General features: G+C 30.1%; 1 protein-coding gene across 8 annotated transcripts; it reads right to left on the reverse strand.

Moving 5' to 3' along the window:
* Positions 1-4,218: 4,218 nt before the first annotated feature.
* Positions 4,219-14,352, reverse strand: LOC120091074 (kinesin-like protein KIN-14P). Of its 8 annotated transcripts, XM_039048895.1 has the most exons (23): positions 13,823-14,352; positions 13,019-13,181; positions 12,773-12,933; positions 12,555-12,665; positions 12,082-12,307; positions 11,669-11,796; positions 11,447-11,545; positions 11,251-11,328; positions 11,075-11,167; positions 10,951-10,980; positions 9,551-10,798; positions 9,389-9,470; positions 9,212-9,307; positions 8,942-9,121; positions 8,717-8,823; positions 8,453-8,631; positions 8,096-8,260; positions 7,767-8,020; positions 7,439-7,602; positions 7,046-7,367; positions 6,880-6,946; positions 6,542-6,648; positions 5,258-5,561 (listed from the first exon to the last, which is right to left on the reverse strand). In XM_039048895.1, the coding sequence occupies exons 2-23, from the start codon at positions 13,143-13,145 to the stop codon at positions 5,512-5,514; spliced, it is 4,074 nt and encodes a 1,357-aa protein (XP_038904823.1). In that variant the 5' UTR covers positions 13,146-13,181; positions 13,823-14,352; the 3' UTR covers positions 5,258-5,511. The 8 variants fall into 8 exon arrangements, with proteins under 8 accessions (XP_038904816.1, XP_038904823.1, XP_038904821.1 ...); XM_039048888.1 differs by lacking the exon at positions 5,258-5,561 and adding an exon at positions 4,219-4,647 and having other exon boundaries at positions 6,880-7,367; positions 13,823-14,351; XM_039048893.1 differs by having other exon boundaries at positions 6,880-7,367; positions 13,019-13,121; positions 13,823-14,350.
* Between the last annotated feature and the right edge of the window lie 4,232 nt (positions 14,353-18,584).

Here is an 18,584-nt window from a genome sequence, read left to right on the forward strand (position 1 = left end):
TATGATAACCATTGTAACATATATCTTTAAAACTTAGAATATTTATCTTTGATTGACTAGGGAACAATGCATAGACAAAATAATAGTTGCTTTTCCAAAACCTTCTATCAAGTTTCTAGAATATGATATTGTATTTACTTTTACTTTCAACATTGTTAATTTGGAAAATTATTTTTTATTTGTAAGCATTGTGTGCGTAGTTGCAGTCTGCTAGACATAGATCTTCTTTGCTCATTTTTTAATCACCCAATATATGAAAATGATTCATGTATCTTCGTTAAAAAAAATAATTATAATAAGAAAAACAACACTTAAAATATACAGACAATACTAAAAAAAACATGAAGATAGATAAAAGAAAATAACAACATTAAGTCTAGATATTCTTAAAGTCAAAAGAAACACTTGAAGTTCCATCAACTGTGTCAATCTTATCTTCGGGAGATTCAAAGAAATCCATTACATCCAAATTTGCCATATGGGATGGGTCAAATATGTCATTATCTTGATATGCAAAATTTGTTTCCACATTTTTCTCTTTTTCCTTCAGGGAGACTTGATAGAGGTCAAGTAAGTATTTTGACGTACAACAGGTGCGTGACTAATGCTCAATTATTCCGCATCGGAAGTATTTATTTTCAACACTCTTTGGACTCTTATTTTATGGAGCATTTCATTTGTGATCATCATTTTGTGTGGTTCTTTTAAATTTTGAATGATTAGAACGACCACCACAAAAATAATAATTATTTCTTCCTCTGCCACAATCACGACCTTGACCATGATTATTAATATTCACAGGCAATGGTGTTGTTCAAGTTGGTCGAGATTCGTGTTTTTTCATCAATAACTCGTTATTTTATTCGGCCATGAGAATACATGAAATTAGTTTAGAATATTGTTTAAAACCTTTCTCTTGAGATTACTGTTGCAGGAGCATATTCGAGATATGAAATGTAGAAAATGTCTTCTCTAACATATCAACATTAGTAATATTCTCTCTGCATAACAACAATTTTGAACTGATTTTAAATAATATAGAATTGTAATCACATACTGATTTAAAATCTTGTAATCTTAAATGCAACTACTCATAACGAGTTTTAGAAAGAATAACTATTTCTTTTTATAATCATACCTTTCTTTCAATTTTTTTTACAAGATATGGTGATCTTTTATTGTAAGATACTCCATTTTTAATCCCTTATGGAGAAACGAAGGAAAATTATAGCAAATTATAGCTTTTGTTTTGTCTTGACTGGATATCGTATTTTCTTCTACAATTGTTTCTCCCAAGTTCATAGTATCTAAGTGAATTTCGACATTGAGCACCCATGACAAATAATTATTGTCATTAATGTCAAGCGCTGCGAATTCTAATTTTGTAAAGTTTGTCATGGCAACACTATCACAAAATATTGTATTTATATTAGAAATTTAATATGTACTAAATATGAAAAATGACATTTAATTTATTAATTATAACACTAAGTAATGAATATCTATTTTCTATAATATTTATAACAAAAATCACATTGTTGGGTTGAAATTCTTTTACTAATATTATTATATCTCAAATAAAAGGTGAGATTTTAAACCTTACCATTAATGAATAGAAGCTAAAAAAAAAAAAAAAACTTTTGGTCTCTAATATTTTCATAAAAATAACAATTTAGTATGTGTACTTTCAATTTTTTAAATGATTAGGTCTTTATTGTGTGTGTGAATTAGTCAATTGAGTAAGGACTAAATGTGTTTATAAATTATAAAAACTAAGACGCCATTTGATAATTATTTCATTTTTTGTTTTTGGATTTTTAAAAATTAAGTCTATTTCCTCCCAATCTTTTATGATTTGTATCTTTCTTAAATATAATAGTTGAATTTTTAGGCAAATTTCACAAATAAAAACGACTTTTTAAAAGCTACTTTGTTTAGTTTACAAAATTGGCTTGATTTTTTAAACCATTGATCAAAAGTACATAATAAATGAAGGAATATGGAGATGAAAGTAGTGTCTATAATCTTAATTTTAAAAAACAAAATGGTTACCAAACAGGGCCTAAGTCATTACATAATAAAACTTACACTTATTTTGATAGATTTTCGCACCATAGAGATTAAAATATTATAAAATTTAAAGTATGGAGACTAAATTGTTGTATACAAAAATTCAAGAATTAAATTGTCATTATATTTAAAATGTAGAATTAACTATTAAATTGTTACAAATTAAAGTAAAAAAACTAAAACCCCGTTTGGCAACCATTTTATTTTTTGTTTTTGTTTTTTAAAATTAAGTTTATGAACACTACTTTCATCTCCAAATTTCTTCTTTTGTTATCTATTTTTTACCAATGGTTTAAAAAACCAAGCCAAATTTTGAGAACTAAAAAAATAACTTTCAAAAAGTTGTTTTTATTTTTGAAATTTGGCTAAGAATTTAATCATTGTACTTAAAAAAGATACAAATCATTGTAAGAAATGTGGATGAAACTACTTAATTTTAAAAAACAAAAACAAAAAATCAAATGGTTATCAAACGGGACATAAATTGTTAAAATATTTTTTTAAATCTAAGAAATACTTAGTCGTTCATTATTATAAATTAATTAAATTATGTTCCTTTTTTTCCCTATCTTGTAGATTGGCTAGCAAGGTATATTGTAAATATACTAAAAAAGATATATTGTAAATATTAACTCAATCACTATGATGTGACATTTTGTCTCATAAGTACACAAACTTACAAACCTAAAATGCTCTCCACATAATTTAAGATGTGAACTTAATTTGAAAGTATACCTTTTTCCTTTTTCTTTTTTCATTTGGTATACATTTTAATTAAGTGAAAGATAAAGGGTGTGCTTGATAATCATTATCAGCATAATTTCTCTTTTAGCTAAATATTTAATTTGTTTTTAAATTTTTAACAAAGTTCCTCATAATATGTCTGAAAAATGTCGATGTCTCATATCATTAAATTTCTATAAAACTATAGATAAATATTTCTAAAAAAAATTATTAAAAAATATATATTTTTTAATTTGATAAATAAATATTTTTTATTTTTTAAAAAATAAATTAGCATTTTTATTGCTTATTTAATATTTATATTATTGATTTTTGCTTCTTTATTTGTTATGTCTTATAAATATTTTTACGATATAATAAAAATGTCAATTTATCCTTTATGTCAAATGCGAACTCGTGAAATATGAAAATATCGATGAAAATGTTGACATGTCGAATAAAATTTAGTATTATTACTATATAACATTACAAATAAGTCAACCTGATAACAATTTAACTAGTTATTTGAATATTTTAATTCGATGCTATTAAATTTAAAATTATATAAAAAATAATAATATAATAACATCACAATCGAATTGAGAGTTGCCACATTGTTATCTATTAAAGACTTGATTTAATAACTCGATAAATTTAGTATAAAATCAAAACTTTAGAAATACTTGGGCCAAACTTAAAATAAATATAATTAATTAATCGGATTTATTTTTTTTCCCTTAATAATAGCAAATCTCCATTTTTAGTGTCGGCTGCGATAAAGTGGAGCCCACCAATTTAAGCTAGTGTGAATAAACCATTTAGAACTCACCACGTGTCAAGAAAAGACAACAAAATTTAAAATGAAAATACGTGGCAGTTAATGATAGGACATGGGCCCAGAATGAAGGTTCCTTCCATGCAAAGGCTGATGTTAGATTGCCACTAAACGCCACGTGTACGGTGTAGAATCGGTCATGATGGACACGGCACACGTGGTTTGATTTTAAAATAAAATATTATGATTTATTATATATATATATATATATATTTTTCTTTTGTGGAGATAAAAAAGTAAACGGGAAGACGACAAAAAATATAGTTAATTTATAGACTTGGACATTTCGCCATTACGGGGAGATAATTTTTATAAACGAATTAGAATGTGACACGTGTAAAGGTGGAAGTTTGACACGTGTACTTCACTAAGTGGTGAAATGCATGGACACGTGTCCCAATGGAGGGGAAAATTAGGTTTTTGATAATGACTTGATTGTTTTGAATATGATAAAAGGGAAATGTTTAATTTGTTTGCAAGGAAAAATTCTTGAAGTTTGTGTTTAGGCTCAAATTTTTATAGAATATAGTACGTCTTTTGGTGTAACCTCGGATTTATCGACTTAAGATAACGAAGAAAGAAAAATATTTATTAAGGTAAGTGTAATATTTTTCTGACTCTTTACTTTATGTTAATTGTTATACTCTCCTAGTCTCTCTTACTATATTTAAAAAGTTTCTCTTTTTCTTTAGATAGAAGTTTCCTAGTAATACATCGAGATTTGATTTGTTAGGTGATAACAAATGTATATGATTAGACTTATTTAAATTTAATCTCCTTGAATCATATCTAAATATAAATATTTCAAAAGTATTTGAGTGGTTGAATTGCATTGGAGGATAAGGATAGTGATTATTGGCACTTTAATCTTTTTATTATGGACGACATCCTACTTTTATTCGTTAGCCTTGTGAATGTTGCTTGTACTGCATTTGTGATTGACTCGCATTCAAATGTAATCTCCATTATGCTAGCCCCTCAAACTTGGTTGCACCATACTAACCTCCTTGACATGTGTCCTACAACAATGATAATCTCCAATGAAGTAACTGCTATGATCAACTCATTTATGAATAGATAAGATGAATGACGTGCAACACTTAGAGAAGTTGACGAGTAGTTATATATGTGAATTCTTTCTTTTTTTAACTATGTAAACCTTGATTTTGAATACATGTTTCAAGTTTTGATAACAATTTATTTTGCTTGACGTTATAAAACATTTTACTTGAGGCTCCAACTATTTTGTGTTTATTTCTATTTTGACCTATTGCAAAATTTCATGTCCCCAAACGTATATATATGCAAAATATAGCCCTAGAGAGTCTTCGAGGATGTAAAGTTTATGTCGCTATAGTTTGTATCAAAGCCCAAGGACGTAAACATTTCATAGTCTAGCTAGCTTAGATAGAAAAGTGCCCATCAGTCTAATTTTCTAAACACATTGCCATACATTGTACAACTATTTAATGTTTCAATTTAATTATACATCAATAGGGGTTATGATTTTAAATCTATCCAACTCTAAGTATGAGATATTCTCTAAATATCCTTAAGCCATATTTAGGTAGTAAGTTGCTGATTCTAGCTTTATGCAGGTGCGGGCGAGTTGCAACCTACAATCTGAACCCAAACCAAAAACGATATTTCTATTTAAAATTTAATTTTTATACACTTCTGTCATCCCAATTTGAGGACTATACATAGACACCTTTTATATACAGAACTTTATGGTAATTAATTTTCCTAACCTATATTTTTTTCTCAATGAAATTTGAAAAGGATAATAAAAAAAAATTAAAAAAATTAAAAAAATTAAAAAAAAAACCTGTGAAAAACCAATAAAAAAGAAAAAGAAAATGAAAGGAAAGTTCCCTTTGAAATTACTGCCATCTTTTACCAGACTTGAGTCCTGTTACAGTTTTCTTAAGACCTGTAACAAAGCATTAGCTTAATTGATGTTAGGACAGATAATAAATAAGATTTACAATATGCTTTAAAAAAATAGTCCCTATTTCTTCTCAATTTTAATCTTTGTTAATCATTTGAAAAATTACTTGGAACTTGATACATGATACTTATCAAATGAATAAGACCCTGTTTGATAACTTTGTTTGTGAAAATTATATTTGTTTCCACAAAATGGTTTGTTAAGTAAGCTTAGCTCCTCTACACTCGAGGGCACTCGAGCCGCCCCAAAGCCCGAACTTTAAAGTATCAAGGGATTTTAGTATTAAGTTTTCTTGAATGTTTGAACTTGGGACTTACCAAGTCAGTATGATCCGGAGACACCAAACCCTTGTCAATGAGGCCACACCTCTAGGGGCTTTTTTGGTAAGCTCTTCATCTTACTTAATAACATATTTGAATTCTAAACCAAATTTTAAAAATAAAATCTAAGTTTATAATAACTTTTTTTTTTTTTTAGTTTTCAAAATTTAGCAAGGTTTTTAATTTTTTTTTTTTTTTAAAGTATGTAGTGAAGCAAGGAAACTGAAGTACTGTTCATAAGTATTTTTAAAAGAAAAAAAAAAAAACCAAATACAAATTAGTTATCAAACGAGGTCTAGATAACATGTTACATTAGATTTTTATTAAATAGTTTTTTGTAAAAAAGAAGTTAATGGAAAATAATGAAATAAAGTATGCAATATTCATGTAAAGGGTAGTTTAAAGAAAAAAAGAACATGAACGATCATGGACAAAAATACTATCATATTACGACTTTTATTTCACAACTATTATTCAAATTAACTACTAATGGAATATGAACCCTGTATATTCAGGAAAAAAAATCATGATACTCTACTTTCCTCTAAAATAAGAGAGCTTATTTTCATTTGCTAAACCAAAAAAAAAAATGAGAGTAAAAAACTTGATAGAAAATAAATGAAATATTTAACTCTCACATACTTGGTGCTGAGGATAACCTTGAAGGCTCCTTGGATCCTGGCAGTGTTGTTGATGCAGTTTGTGGATGTTTATACAAAGTCCTAGAAATAGTAGTTGTAGATCTGGGCCTGCAAAGCATGGAGTTAAAACTTTTGTAAAATGAAATGTTTCACTTTTCCAGTTTTCTAACGCTGTACGATTTTTTAAGGAAGTAAACCAAAAACAAAACTGTTGTGAGTTAAAGTTTTGTACAATGAAACGAATCGCTCTTAATAGTTTAAGGTTTTAAGGAAGAGAACAAAAGAAACAATCACCACATGAACCGCAAATCTAAGCTTTCAAAAGGCAAAGCGACTCACTTTTCCAACTTCTCTGCTGATTTTGTGGATTGAGTGATATTCGGACTTTCTGTAGTTGCATCATTTTCTGTTTCAACAGTAAGATCATCAACAATGTCCATTATTCTTTCTTCATAATCTCGATCTGCAAATCCTAATGTCTCATCATCTTCAATAATATTCTGACCTATGTCTAGTCGCTGAATAACTTCGTTATGGTTCTTCATATCATCCATCGAATGATGTGAGTCTGCTTCAGAATGCGCATCACTATGATCTGATGCGTTGTCATGATCTAAACCAGCTTTCTCCACAGCTCCTCCTATGCTCTTCCCACCCAAAGGCTTCTGAACTCTTGGCACTCCGCCATTCACATCTTTGTTCATAGAAGCTGCGCTGCGCTTCTCGGCATTGATACCGTTATACACATTGTTCTTGAGGTCTTTGAGAAGTTGTAGCCTATCAATCTCCTCATCCCTTTTGCTGATAGTGTCTTTCAGAGATGCCACCTGAAACAGGAACAAAGTTTTGATTTTTGTTATAAACGATTCCAATACAAATCAAGATGAGACATGCTCACCTGGTCCATTAGCTCTCTAACATCCCTTCCTTCCTTGGTGCTCCGAGCTGCTCCTAACTCAACTCCCGAAACTCTCTCTGCAAACTTTAGTGTGCTCAAGGACTCAGAATATGAGTTCACGTCGGGATTAAGCTGTACAAACATGACCGTCTTTGCTTGACCGCCTGCAACAGAGATTCCAAATTTGTACTCATTCAGAAGTTTCGTTGGCAAAATGAGTATCGTTCCAATTTTATTGGATGTCCCCAAAGGGATAGCAAAATAGTATCATATCCATACAAATCAAACAAATGAAACAAATGTTTGCTAGAAAATTGGGAAATAATACCAAGAGAGCTTTGAAGGACTTGAGTGAGCTTGCTATTTCTATATGGAACATGAGAGCTCTTTTGTGCTAGAGCAAAAATGACATCACCAAGTGCGGACAATGATTTGTTTATATGTTGTGCTTCTTTGAGTCTATCTCCTGTAACTTCAGAGCGGTCAACCCGCTCACTTCCAGCAAGATCTACCAAATGAAGATTTCCATGCAATGAGGAACCACCCTTCAAATCCGTCCCACGCACATGAATAGTCACAATACTGTAGGTTTGCATGAAAGATAAGAAAGAAATAATATAGAAATAAACATTCGAGAGTATAATAAAACATACTAACCTATGTGACCGACTACTTCTTTCGTTCATGGCAGTGGCACCAACTGCTCTGTTCTTCAGTCCAATGTCCATTAGTTCTATAACATCTGAGGTTGAGTTCACTGGAAGCAAGGTAGCATCAGGTACCGCAAGTCCAAATGGTTGGGAATGAGTCAAAATCCCAAGTGTGTGAGAGTTAAGATAAACAAGAGCTAAAAATTTGTTGAAATTGCAATCCTTATTTGAAATCAAATAATAGACTGACAACCTTAAAAATGTGTAATATATAATTAAAAAATTAGTGGCTCACGTCATATACTTAAACGAAAAATGACTTGTATTTGGTGTTAACATTATACTGCATGGTTAAAAAGGATATTTCTTCTGGGAAGCGTTGCTTGAAAGTAAATCCCTCACTTGTTCATTATAAATTTCAACCATCTGTGTGCCAACTTCATAGGAAATGGCACCACTTCTAGTTTGAGAGATTTCAAAAAGGTCGTTGAGCGCTCGATAATTAACTCCCCAGTTCTCCTTAGTAGCACCATTAGGACCGGTCTTAAAGGAAACAATGTGACAGATCTCATCAGTGGGAGCTCAAAAGAAATTGTATGTATTATTGAAACATGTAAAGGAAGCATACCATTGTATATGTCTTTCCAGAACCAGTTTGGCCATAGGCAAATATGCAAACATTGTATCCATCAAGTACAGATCGTATCAATGGTTGGATATCAGTAAAGACCTCCCCTGCATTTAATAAAGACAACACAACAATTAATAGTTGCAAAGATACCTCTGTTGCTCGAAAAGCTACAAAGACATTCTACATATACAAGACTACATGATAAAATGAAAAGAAAGAGACCTTGAGTTGATGCTGGGCTGTACACCTTGTTAAACTTAAATAACTTATGACCTTCTTTCCCAGGCTTGGTTGGGTTTGCGATGACCACTTCTCCATTTTCACCAATATATTCTATGGTCATCTGTTTGTCTTTCTGCCCGGTCAAAAACGGCCTTATTCGACAATACACTCTGATGTTTCCTGATGGAAGGGAAAAGATTAAGTGATACAAAAAAAGATTAAAATGGTGGTGAACAGTGAACACAGTGGAACTCAATACAAGAATTTCACCTTTTAAATCCTGTATCTCATTAAACAATTTTCTATTTTCAGCCAGCAACACATGATAGTTTCCAGCTGCATGTGCTAATGATTTGAGTTTGAGTCCTGGAAAAGGTAGACTTCATCATAAGAGCTCATTATTTTGAACATTATATAGTGCTAAAACTTTCTCACAATCATCACTACCTAATTGGTTGACTTCATTTGAATAGTCCATCTTCACTCTCAAAATCTCTTCTTTAACAGACTCCGAGGAGCATTTAACACCCTAAATAGTTAATAAAGCATTTCTGTTAGTCATAATCTCTCTTAAAATAACTAAACATGAAAATGCTCTTCTAATCACACCTGTAGTAGATTGTATTGAAATTCTATCATACGCCTGTAGCTGTTTGCTTTTGCATTCCATTTTTTTTGCTTCGATTCAAAACTTGTTGTAAGTTTTTGCACTTCATTACTTGAATCTTCCAAGAGATCCTCAAGTTCTTTTATCCTTTCCTTGAGCATTAATTGAGCAGATTTTGCTTCTGTTTCCACTTGCAAGCAACGCAATTCATATGTTTTTGTAGCCGTTTCCAACTCTTGCTTTAGCATAGCAATCTCTGTTTTACTTTCATCTCTTTCCATAATCAACCTAGCCACATCTTCATCTTTTTCCTTTTCTAATTGCAAGCAACGCAATTCATATGCATTCTTAGCTGTTTCTAACTCTTGCTTCAATGTTACGATCTTTACTTTGCTTTCGTCTCGTTCTTTAATCAACCTAGTCATACCCTCATCATTTTCTGTTTCTAATTGCAAGCAACGCAATTCATATGTCTTCTTGGCTGTTTCCAACTCTTGCTTCAAGGATATAATTTCTGCTCTACTTTCATCTCTTTCTTCAATTAACCTAGTCACATCCTCACCTTTTTTCGTTTCCACTTGCAAATGACGCAATTCATACGTCTTCTTAGTTGTTTCCAACTCTTGCTTCAACATTGTGATCTCGGCTTTGCTCTCATCTCTTTCTTTAATCAACCTACTCACGTCCTCCTCTTTTTCTGCTTCCACTTGCAAGCAATGTAATTCATACGTCTTCTTTGCTGTTTCCAACTCTTGCTTCAACTTTGTGATCTCGGCTTTGTTTTCATCTCTTTCTTCAATCAACCTACTCACATCCTCCCCTTTTTCTGTTTTCACTTGCAAGCAACGCAATTCGTACATCTCTTTTGTTGTTTCCAACTCTTGTTCCAACATTGTGATTTTTTCTCTACTTTCATCTCTTTCTTTAATCAATCTAACCACATCCTCACCTTTTTCTGTTTTTACTTGCAAACAACGTAATTCATATGTTTTCTTAGCTATTTCTAACTCTTGCTTCAACATTGTAATTTCTACCTTGCTCTCATCTCTTTCTTTCATCAACCTACTCACATCCTCACCTTTTTCCATTTCCACTTGCAAGCAACGCAACTCATATGTCTTCTTAGCGGTTTCCAATTCTTGCTTCAAGAGTACAATCTCTGCTTTGCATTCATCTCTTTCTTTAATCAACCTGGTCACATCCTCATTGACAGAATTCTTCTTTTCTTCCGCTTTAGTCTTCTCAGCTTGCTGCAATTTCAAAAGCCTCCTGCTGGTGAGTGTTTACACAAGTACAAAAGGCTCATAGAAGATTCTGAGCCAAACCTTTCACGAAATACTTAGCAGCAAAAGCCAGATATAAATAAGAAATTATATATTTTCAAAATGGTCAAGAGCCAAACCTTTGTTTGTTGCAGCTGGCTAAGAACACACTGAAGAAAAATAAAATGACGCGAGATAATGTGAAAATTATAACAGTACTCAAACAAAAAAATAATAATCAAACTTATTATTCTAAAATAATACCTGATTTTCTTCATTAATGTTTGATGCAAGTGCCTCGAGCACTCTTATTCGAGACTGGAATTTCTCTTCACGGGCCTTGAAAAGATTGTTTTGCTGGATAAAGAAAATCATGACATAGAATTTCAAAACATAATTCAAAGGGAAAAACAATCGTGCAAAAATACTTGGGACATTACAGTTCGAAGATGTTCCGCTTGAGTAGAAATACGCCGCTCAATTTCTTGAACTACTTTTCTTAACAGGCATGCCACACGCTACAAAAAAAAAAATGTAAGGAGGGAGTGAATATTTAAGAAAAAACTTTGACCAACAAATATGCAAACAGCTAAGTTCTTTCGCATGCAACACCGTAAAGCATTTACATGGCCATACATGAGGAATTTCACCATTCTTTTTTTCCACACTTTCATCAAGAATTCCGTTCACCACACTCAAAAGTGATTGTGTTGGAGCATTCTGCAATAAGAGATGCTGAAGTGCATCAAAGTTAAATAAACAATATATGTCACAGAAAGACTATACACAAACTGAAGCATATGAAGCTTATTAGACACAAAATAAGGGAGTGGGAGGTGGGGGATCAGAAGAACTTACGTCTAGACTATTTGATTTCATCATTTCTGAAATTTTTGCAGCCGGAAGATCAGCATAACGACCTTGCTTTAGTTGAAACACTTCGTGAAACTTATGGCCAACCTGGTGATTTGATCCACCCAATGGTTCTGTTGTAAAAAGAAAAACTGTCTATAAGACCAAAGTGCCTGTACTAAACCAAAGTTTAGTAACTACTATCTAGTGATTAAACTGAGTAAAACATGACGTCTGTTTTCTGTTTATACTTGAATAGATCTTCTTCTTTTTTTACTTCACATTAAATTCCTGGCTTTCGGTTGAATTTTCAAGGTTTCAAAATGATAAACAAGTAAAACCCATTTTGAGCTGAACTCTTCGTTGGGAGGCCAACATAATTCTTGTACAAATATGGCTGATGTTTGCAAAAGTCAAACCTGACATAATAGGACTACTCAGGGTACGAAGAAATTTCGATTCAAATAAGACTTTCCTCCTTTCTTCTCCCGACATAGGAGAAAAAGGGTCATGTAAGGATGTGTCAAAACGAATGTTTTCTGACTTAGCAGGTGATTTACATCCCAAAGGTTTATCTCCCATGTCGTTCGACATAAACCGTGCTCTAATTGACCATAAACAGTTGTAAACAGAGTCCATAGATCCCTGAAATTTAATAATATCTAAGAATGAGAGTGAGAACAAGAAAGAAGATAAATATACATACGAAATAGAGAACTAGGTAATATTTTGGTTCAGGTCCTAAATGTATTTGCACATAAACATATATCTAAAAGCATGTGCAATAGAAGTCTATGATGCACTCAAATGAAAACCACCATCGATGATTCAATAGTATAGCTATTCTGTGAAAACAAATTATGAGAGTACTTTCTAAATCTGGGCACATTACATCTTCGATGTCGGTACTGTCTAACTTTACTATCCCCATGTCGGCTATAGCTGCAAGGAACCTTGTGATCTTCTCTGCCCGTGAAGCCAAATTATGGATAACATAACCTCCCTAGTGTCAGAAAACTGATACTCATAACAGTGAACAGTATGATATGACAAAAGGACTTAAAAAGAACCAAAACTTGTGGAACAAAGACAAAACTAGTTGGATAATACCTCCTTTGCAGAACCAGGTTTTCTTAGCTTGTTCAGAATTTGGGACAACACATTGGCATCCAACAAGCATGCTTTGAGGTCCTCATCAGAAGCATTGATTGGCAAATTTAGACCAGGGAAAATACTCCTCAACCACGCAGCCAAAATCAGTATCTGCTTAGCTGCAGGAGAATGTTGTAAAAGAATTGAAAGTTTGTTTTGGTCTTTGAGCAGAATGCAAATGCAGATTGTTGACGAAAACCTCACCATTCCTATCTACAGATGGTCTTCCATTAACAGCTACATTTGAGATGCTGAGCCCAGCATAATCTCTATTGTTTTGCTCTGATGTTGAATTCATAGTTGAAAACTGCTTGGGAGTGGCATCAAGCATATAGCTTAGCAACTAATTTACAAGAATAATATGCTCCTATAGCAGGAAAAGAAATATTACGATGGTGCAGTGAAATTTCTCATCTTCTTCCAATGAACAAAAAGGTAAGAAAAAAGAACTATGAAAGAAAGAAATACCATAAAGAAACAATTAACATGATACCAGAGAAAACACTATATATTGCATATATTTGAGCCCAACCATAAACTTAAACAGAATGAATTATGATTCTACATATCCTACCGTCAACCCACAACTTAAATATAGACATGACATGTTTGCAGATGACAGGATAGGAAAAAAGGTGATCCAGCAACACAGCATCATTTCTTTAAAGCAACACATCAAAATTCTTCATTAAACTCCGTTTTCTTAAACAATACATCACATGTAGAGGTCGGGATTTGAACCTATGACCTCTTAGATAAAACAGGGATGCTTTAACCACCAAAATAAAGAAAAAGCCAGAGCATCATCCTTCTGAGTTTTATCAAACACCATGTCTGCAATACTAAAAAAAACCCATTATCAAGCCACAACCAAATAAACCTGTATTGTCATCTACTTTTCCAATTACAGAGACAATCAAACTCCATAATTATCAAACACAAAACCATAACTCAATCATCAAAAGAAAAAAAATCCAAAACGAAACAAGAAACCCCACAAATGGGTACCTGTTTTTGGAGCCAATGAAGCGGGCAATGGGCAGTAGAACGAGAGAAAATTTCTGGAAACCTCACAGAAAGAAATGGATATGGGGCAATACCAAAAGACGATATCCATGTGCCTTATCCAGGCGATTGAAAACGGCAATCAAATAATAAATAAAAAAACCCCAAAAGGTCAGATTGAACCCATGATGAAGTTTCTTTGAAGATGAACCAGATCAAGAACGTGTCGGGAAGGAGAATGACATCAAAAGAGAGAGAAAGAGAAGAAGGGAGAATGTTGATTATATAAATAATGAGAAATTTGAATGGTGGGTATTTCGTTTGGTGGTTGATCTTCCATGGAAGACGAAAAGGATTAGGAATGTTCCATGAAAGTAGGAGAGTAAGCTTCATTTTCCTCATTCTCTCCATTTCTTTCGATTGTATTTTTCTTCTCTTTCATCGATGTATTGTTGTGTTTTTGCGCGGGTAGACCTTGCAAAATTGCTGTTTTTAACTTGCTGACTTGTTCTTGAAGGACCGTTTGGTTGAGAAAATCTTATATACAAGGAGGATTATCAAATGAAATGTTCTTGTTTTTCTTGGAAGCTTCCAATAAAATCATAGAAAAATACTAGAAAGGTGTATCACAAAATTCCATCAAAGTGAACTTAACTCGACGAATATAACTATATATTAACTGCAAAAAAATTATGTGGTTCGGATCGATATTAAAAATTCAGGTAAAATGAGAGTTTTAAAATTCTTTCGATAATAATATAATGGATTTTAAAAAGTGAAATATTATATAATAAAAAAAATATTAAATATTTATCTAAAATTTCATAGAAAAACATGTAAAACAAACTCGCTCTTAAATAGGGTTTAAGAGATTCTACTTTAAATTTGGTTTTGGTGTCAAACATTTGGTAGAAAGATTGTTGGTTAAAGTATATTATTGGAAAGACATGATTTTAGGTGCATAAATGGGTCTTCTCACTACTCAATATAATTAATGAGTTTAAAGGTATGGCTAATACGGACATAACTGGATGCGGAATTAGCTAATATTTCAATCAGAATATTGATAGTTTGATCTTTTTATCTTTTCATTACCGAAAGAAATACATTAATAATATGGTTAAAGAGAATGATTAATTATTTAATTAATTTTTTTTAGTATATATATATATATATACACACACATATAAACACACAAAAACATTCATAGGAACAAAGAGAGTTATGAAAAACAACTCTTAGTAATTAAAAAAGAATCAGTCTATGATGGTCTTCGAGCATTGAGAAGCAGATTCAGAGCCACAAAATTACAAGAATATCTAGTAAAATAGACGTCTTCAATGGTAATTCGATAACGTAAAGCACATGAAATAATCTATGAAAGACTCAATCTTATTAAAATGATTCATCATCAAAAGGTCTCATGGAATCAAACAATCAGTCTCAATTCTTAAAATCATATTTTGAGTGTTCAGAATTATATTTAAAAAATTCATTGTGACCCACATTATTCAAGTAAGAAATCAAAATTTCATTAATTAATGAATATACTTGGAAAGCTCATGCAATCACGTTTGTCAAAGTCAATTATCGGAATTAGATCATTGTTTAACTTTCATATACACACGTTTAATGAAAAAGAAAAAGGAGAAAAAAAAAACAATCCCGACTTGTTTTATATTGGTCATCGTAGAATTTCAGTTGACTTATGAATTTAGCTTAATGGTAACTAATATGTACTCCTTTGAAGTTAGATCAAAGTTGTGCGTGTTGACTTCAATTATATACTAAGGGATCTTCGTGCCTTAAAATTAGTTTAAGTATTAAGATCTCATTTAATAATCATTTGATTTTTTAAAAATTGTGTTTGTTTTCTCATCATTTATTTATAATAATTTCCTCTTTTTGTAAAGAAAAATATTAGAACTCTTAACCAAATTTAAGTGACAATTTTTTTTAGAAAATAAATAAAAACTACTTTTTTTTTTAATTCTCAAATTTTGGTTTATATTTCAATAACATTTTTTAAAAAGTAAATATCAAAACAAATAAACTATTAGGTGAAGTAGTGTTTATAAAGTTGATTTTAAAAAATTAAGACTCCGTTTAGTAATCATTTCCTTTTTTTTTTTTTTTTGCTTTTGAAAATTAAGTCTATTTTCTCTTCATTTCTTACTATGGGTTGCATATTTCCTAACTACAATGGTTTAATTTTTAGTCAAATTTAAAAAAATAAAAAAACAAATTTTTTAAAGTTATTTTTTTTTAGTTTTCAAATTTTGGCTTGGTTTTTTAAATCATTGGTAAAAGGTAGATAACAAATGAAAAAATATGGAGGTGGGTAGAAGTAGTATCTATAAGCTTAATTTAAAAAAAAAACAAAATGGTTACTAAACTTTACCTAAATAATTATCCCATGGAGCCTCATGCAAATGTCTGATGAAGTCAACAAACAAAGACTTATATTAGACTCAAAATTAAAAGTTTGAACATTTGTTCAAAACATTTTAGAGTTCAAAGACTTTTTTTTATAGACACAATCTTGAAGTTCAAAATTTTATTACAAACTTTATAGAGTACACGAACCAAATAAAACACAACTTTAAAGTGTATAGATTATAATTATGACAATATAAGTATAGTTCAACTATATAAGATATATTATTGATTATGAGGTTAGAGGTTCGAATTCTTCGTAATTCTTAATTGTCGTGCTAAAAGAATGTTAAAATATTATGTTGGTCTATGTACTTTAAATAATTTTTAATTTTAGTATTTCAAAATTAATTTAGATGGAAACTAATTAAATAATAATATTTTTCATGAAAAGAGACAATATCCAAATATATTTTCATAATTTATGGATGAAATGCTAATAAATACTATTCTTTGGGGGAAAATAAAAAGTTAATTGCATTAACTAATTTTAAGATTTATTGAAAATATAAAAACAAAAATGAAGCAATTTAAAGTATATGGCCAAATGAAACGAAATTCAAAATAAATGGACCAAAATGAAACAAAAATTTATCATTCGATCCATAATTCTAGATTGGAAAAGTTACCTTTTTAGTATCGAGTTTTGAAGAATGTGTGTGTTTGGTCCTTAGTTTTCAAGACATACTTTTTTTTAGAATAAGTTTATTTAGTCCCAGTCCTCAAAGTATACTTTTCTAGTCCATGAGTTTTAAAAAATAGGTTTAAAAAATCCCTGTTTTAATTTCTTTAATATTTTAAATTAAAATTTATTTGTTTAAGATTACCTCTTCTTCTAAAATTATTTTTAAAATATATTTTGATAATCCAAAATTTCATATAACTATATAAATTGAAAATAAAAAATAGTTTAGGGATCCTTTAAACTTATTCTTAAAAACTTAAGGATTAAAAAAGTATATTTTAAAAACTAAAGAATTAAATGCACATATTCTAAAAAATCAAGGACTAAAAATGTATATTTTGAACATTTAGGACCCGCTTGATAACATTTTTGTTTCCTATTTCTCGTTTCTCATTCCCCATTTCTTCATTTTTTAGAATAAGAAATAGGACTATGTAACTATTCTTGTTTCATGTTTCTTGAAAGAAGAAACAAAAAAAAAGTTTGTTTAATCACTATTTTTTGTTTCTTGTTTTTTTTTTTTCTTTTTTCTTTTTTTTATAACAATATAATATAAATAAAAAAGATATGTGATACATTAAACATTGAAAAAGATATTACCAAAAGTTTATGTCATCTAATCCAAGTAAGTTTTGATGACAACTAAATATACTAACCAAGTTGTATCATATTCCTCATATGTTGTCCAAATTTGATCGACATTGTCATCTTTAACTTGGACCATTTGTTTTAAATGATGTTGAGTGAAATCCAACTTAATTATATTATTATGTAAATATCGTGTTAGTAAAATATTAAAGTTAAACTAAATGAATGTCTTAAACAACAAAATTTATATATTGTAAAATTCTACATAGTTCCAGATATACTAAAAATATTAAAATTAAAATAATATATAAACACTTGCATTGCAAAACTTAACACTCAATAGTTGAAATATTTAAAAAAATTATCATACATATTGAAAATAAAAAGAATATATAAATCTAAATATTGGAAAATTTTATAATTCAAAATTAAAATAACATAATTATTTTTGTAAATATCAAAATTAATAAATAAAATATAAAAGATGGAAATAAATATAAAAGAAAAAATAACAAAAAATGTTCATTTTGGAAGTTGAAATTTGAAATATAAAAGAATAATATACATATTGAAAAATAAAATAATATATAAATTTAAATATTAGAGAGTTTTAAAATTCAAAATTAAAATGAAGTATAAAAATTAGAGAATTATTTTTAAAAATAAATAAATACTCACTGCTTAATGTCTTAAAAGTCACATGTCAATCTTTATGTTGTCCATGTGTCTTGTAATTATTCATGTTGGTGTCCATGTAAGACCACATTTTACTTGCCACCTTGCTTATAAATAGTAGCACTTGATGAATCTTAAAATCACACACATTGATGAGAAATCCACTTTAAGTTTCCACTAAATTTTTATAATTTTAGTTATTTTATTTTATTATTATATTTATATATTATTATATCACATTTTCTCCACATCTATTGTGTTCATCAATTTCACAACACGTTATCAACACGAGCTCCTGTTGTTTCCATCGCTGAAGGTAGGTTGGTTTTTCTCTTTATTATAATTAATAAAATAAATGTTATTTTGCATATTTAGTACATA

The sequence above is a fragment of the Benincasa hispida genome, chromosome 11 (genome assembly GCF_009727055.1).
Source record: "Benincasa hispida cultivar B227 chromosome 11, ASM972705v1, whole genome shotgun sequence".
Lineage (NCBI taxonomy): Eukaryota > Viridiplantae > Streptophyta > Magnoliopsida > Cucurbitales > Cucurbitaceae > Benincasa > Benincasa hispida.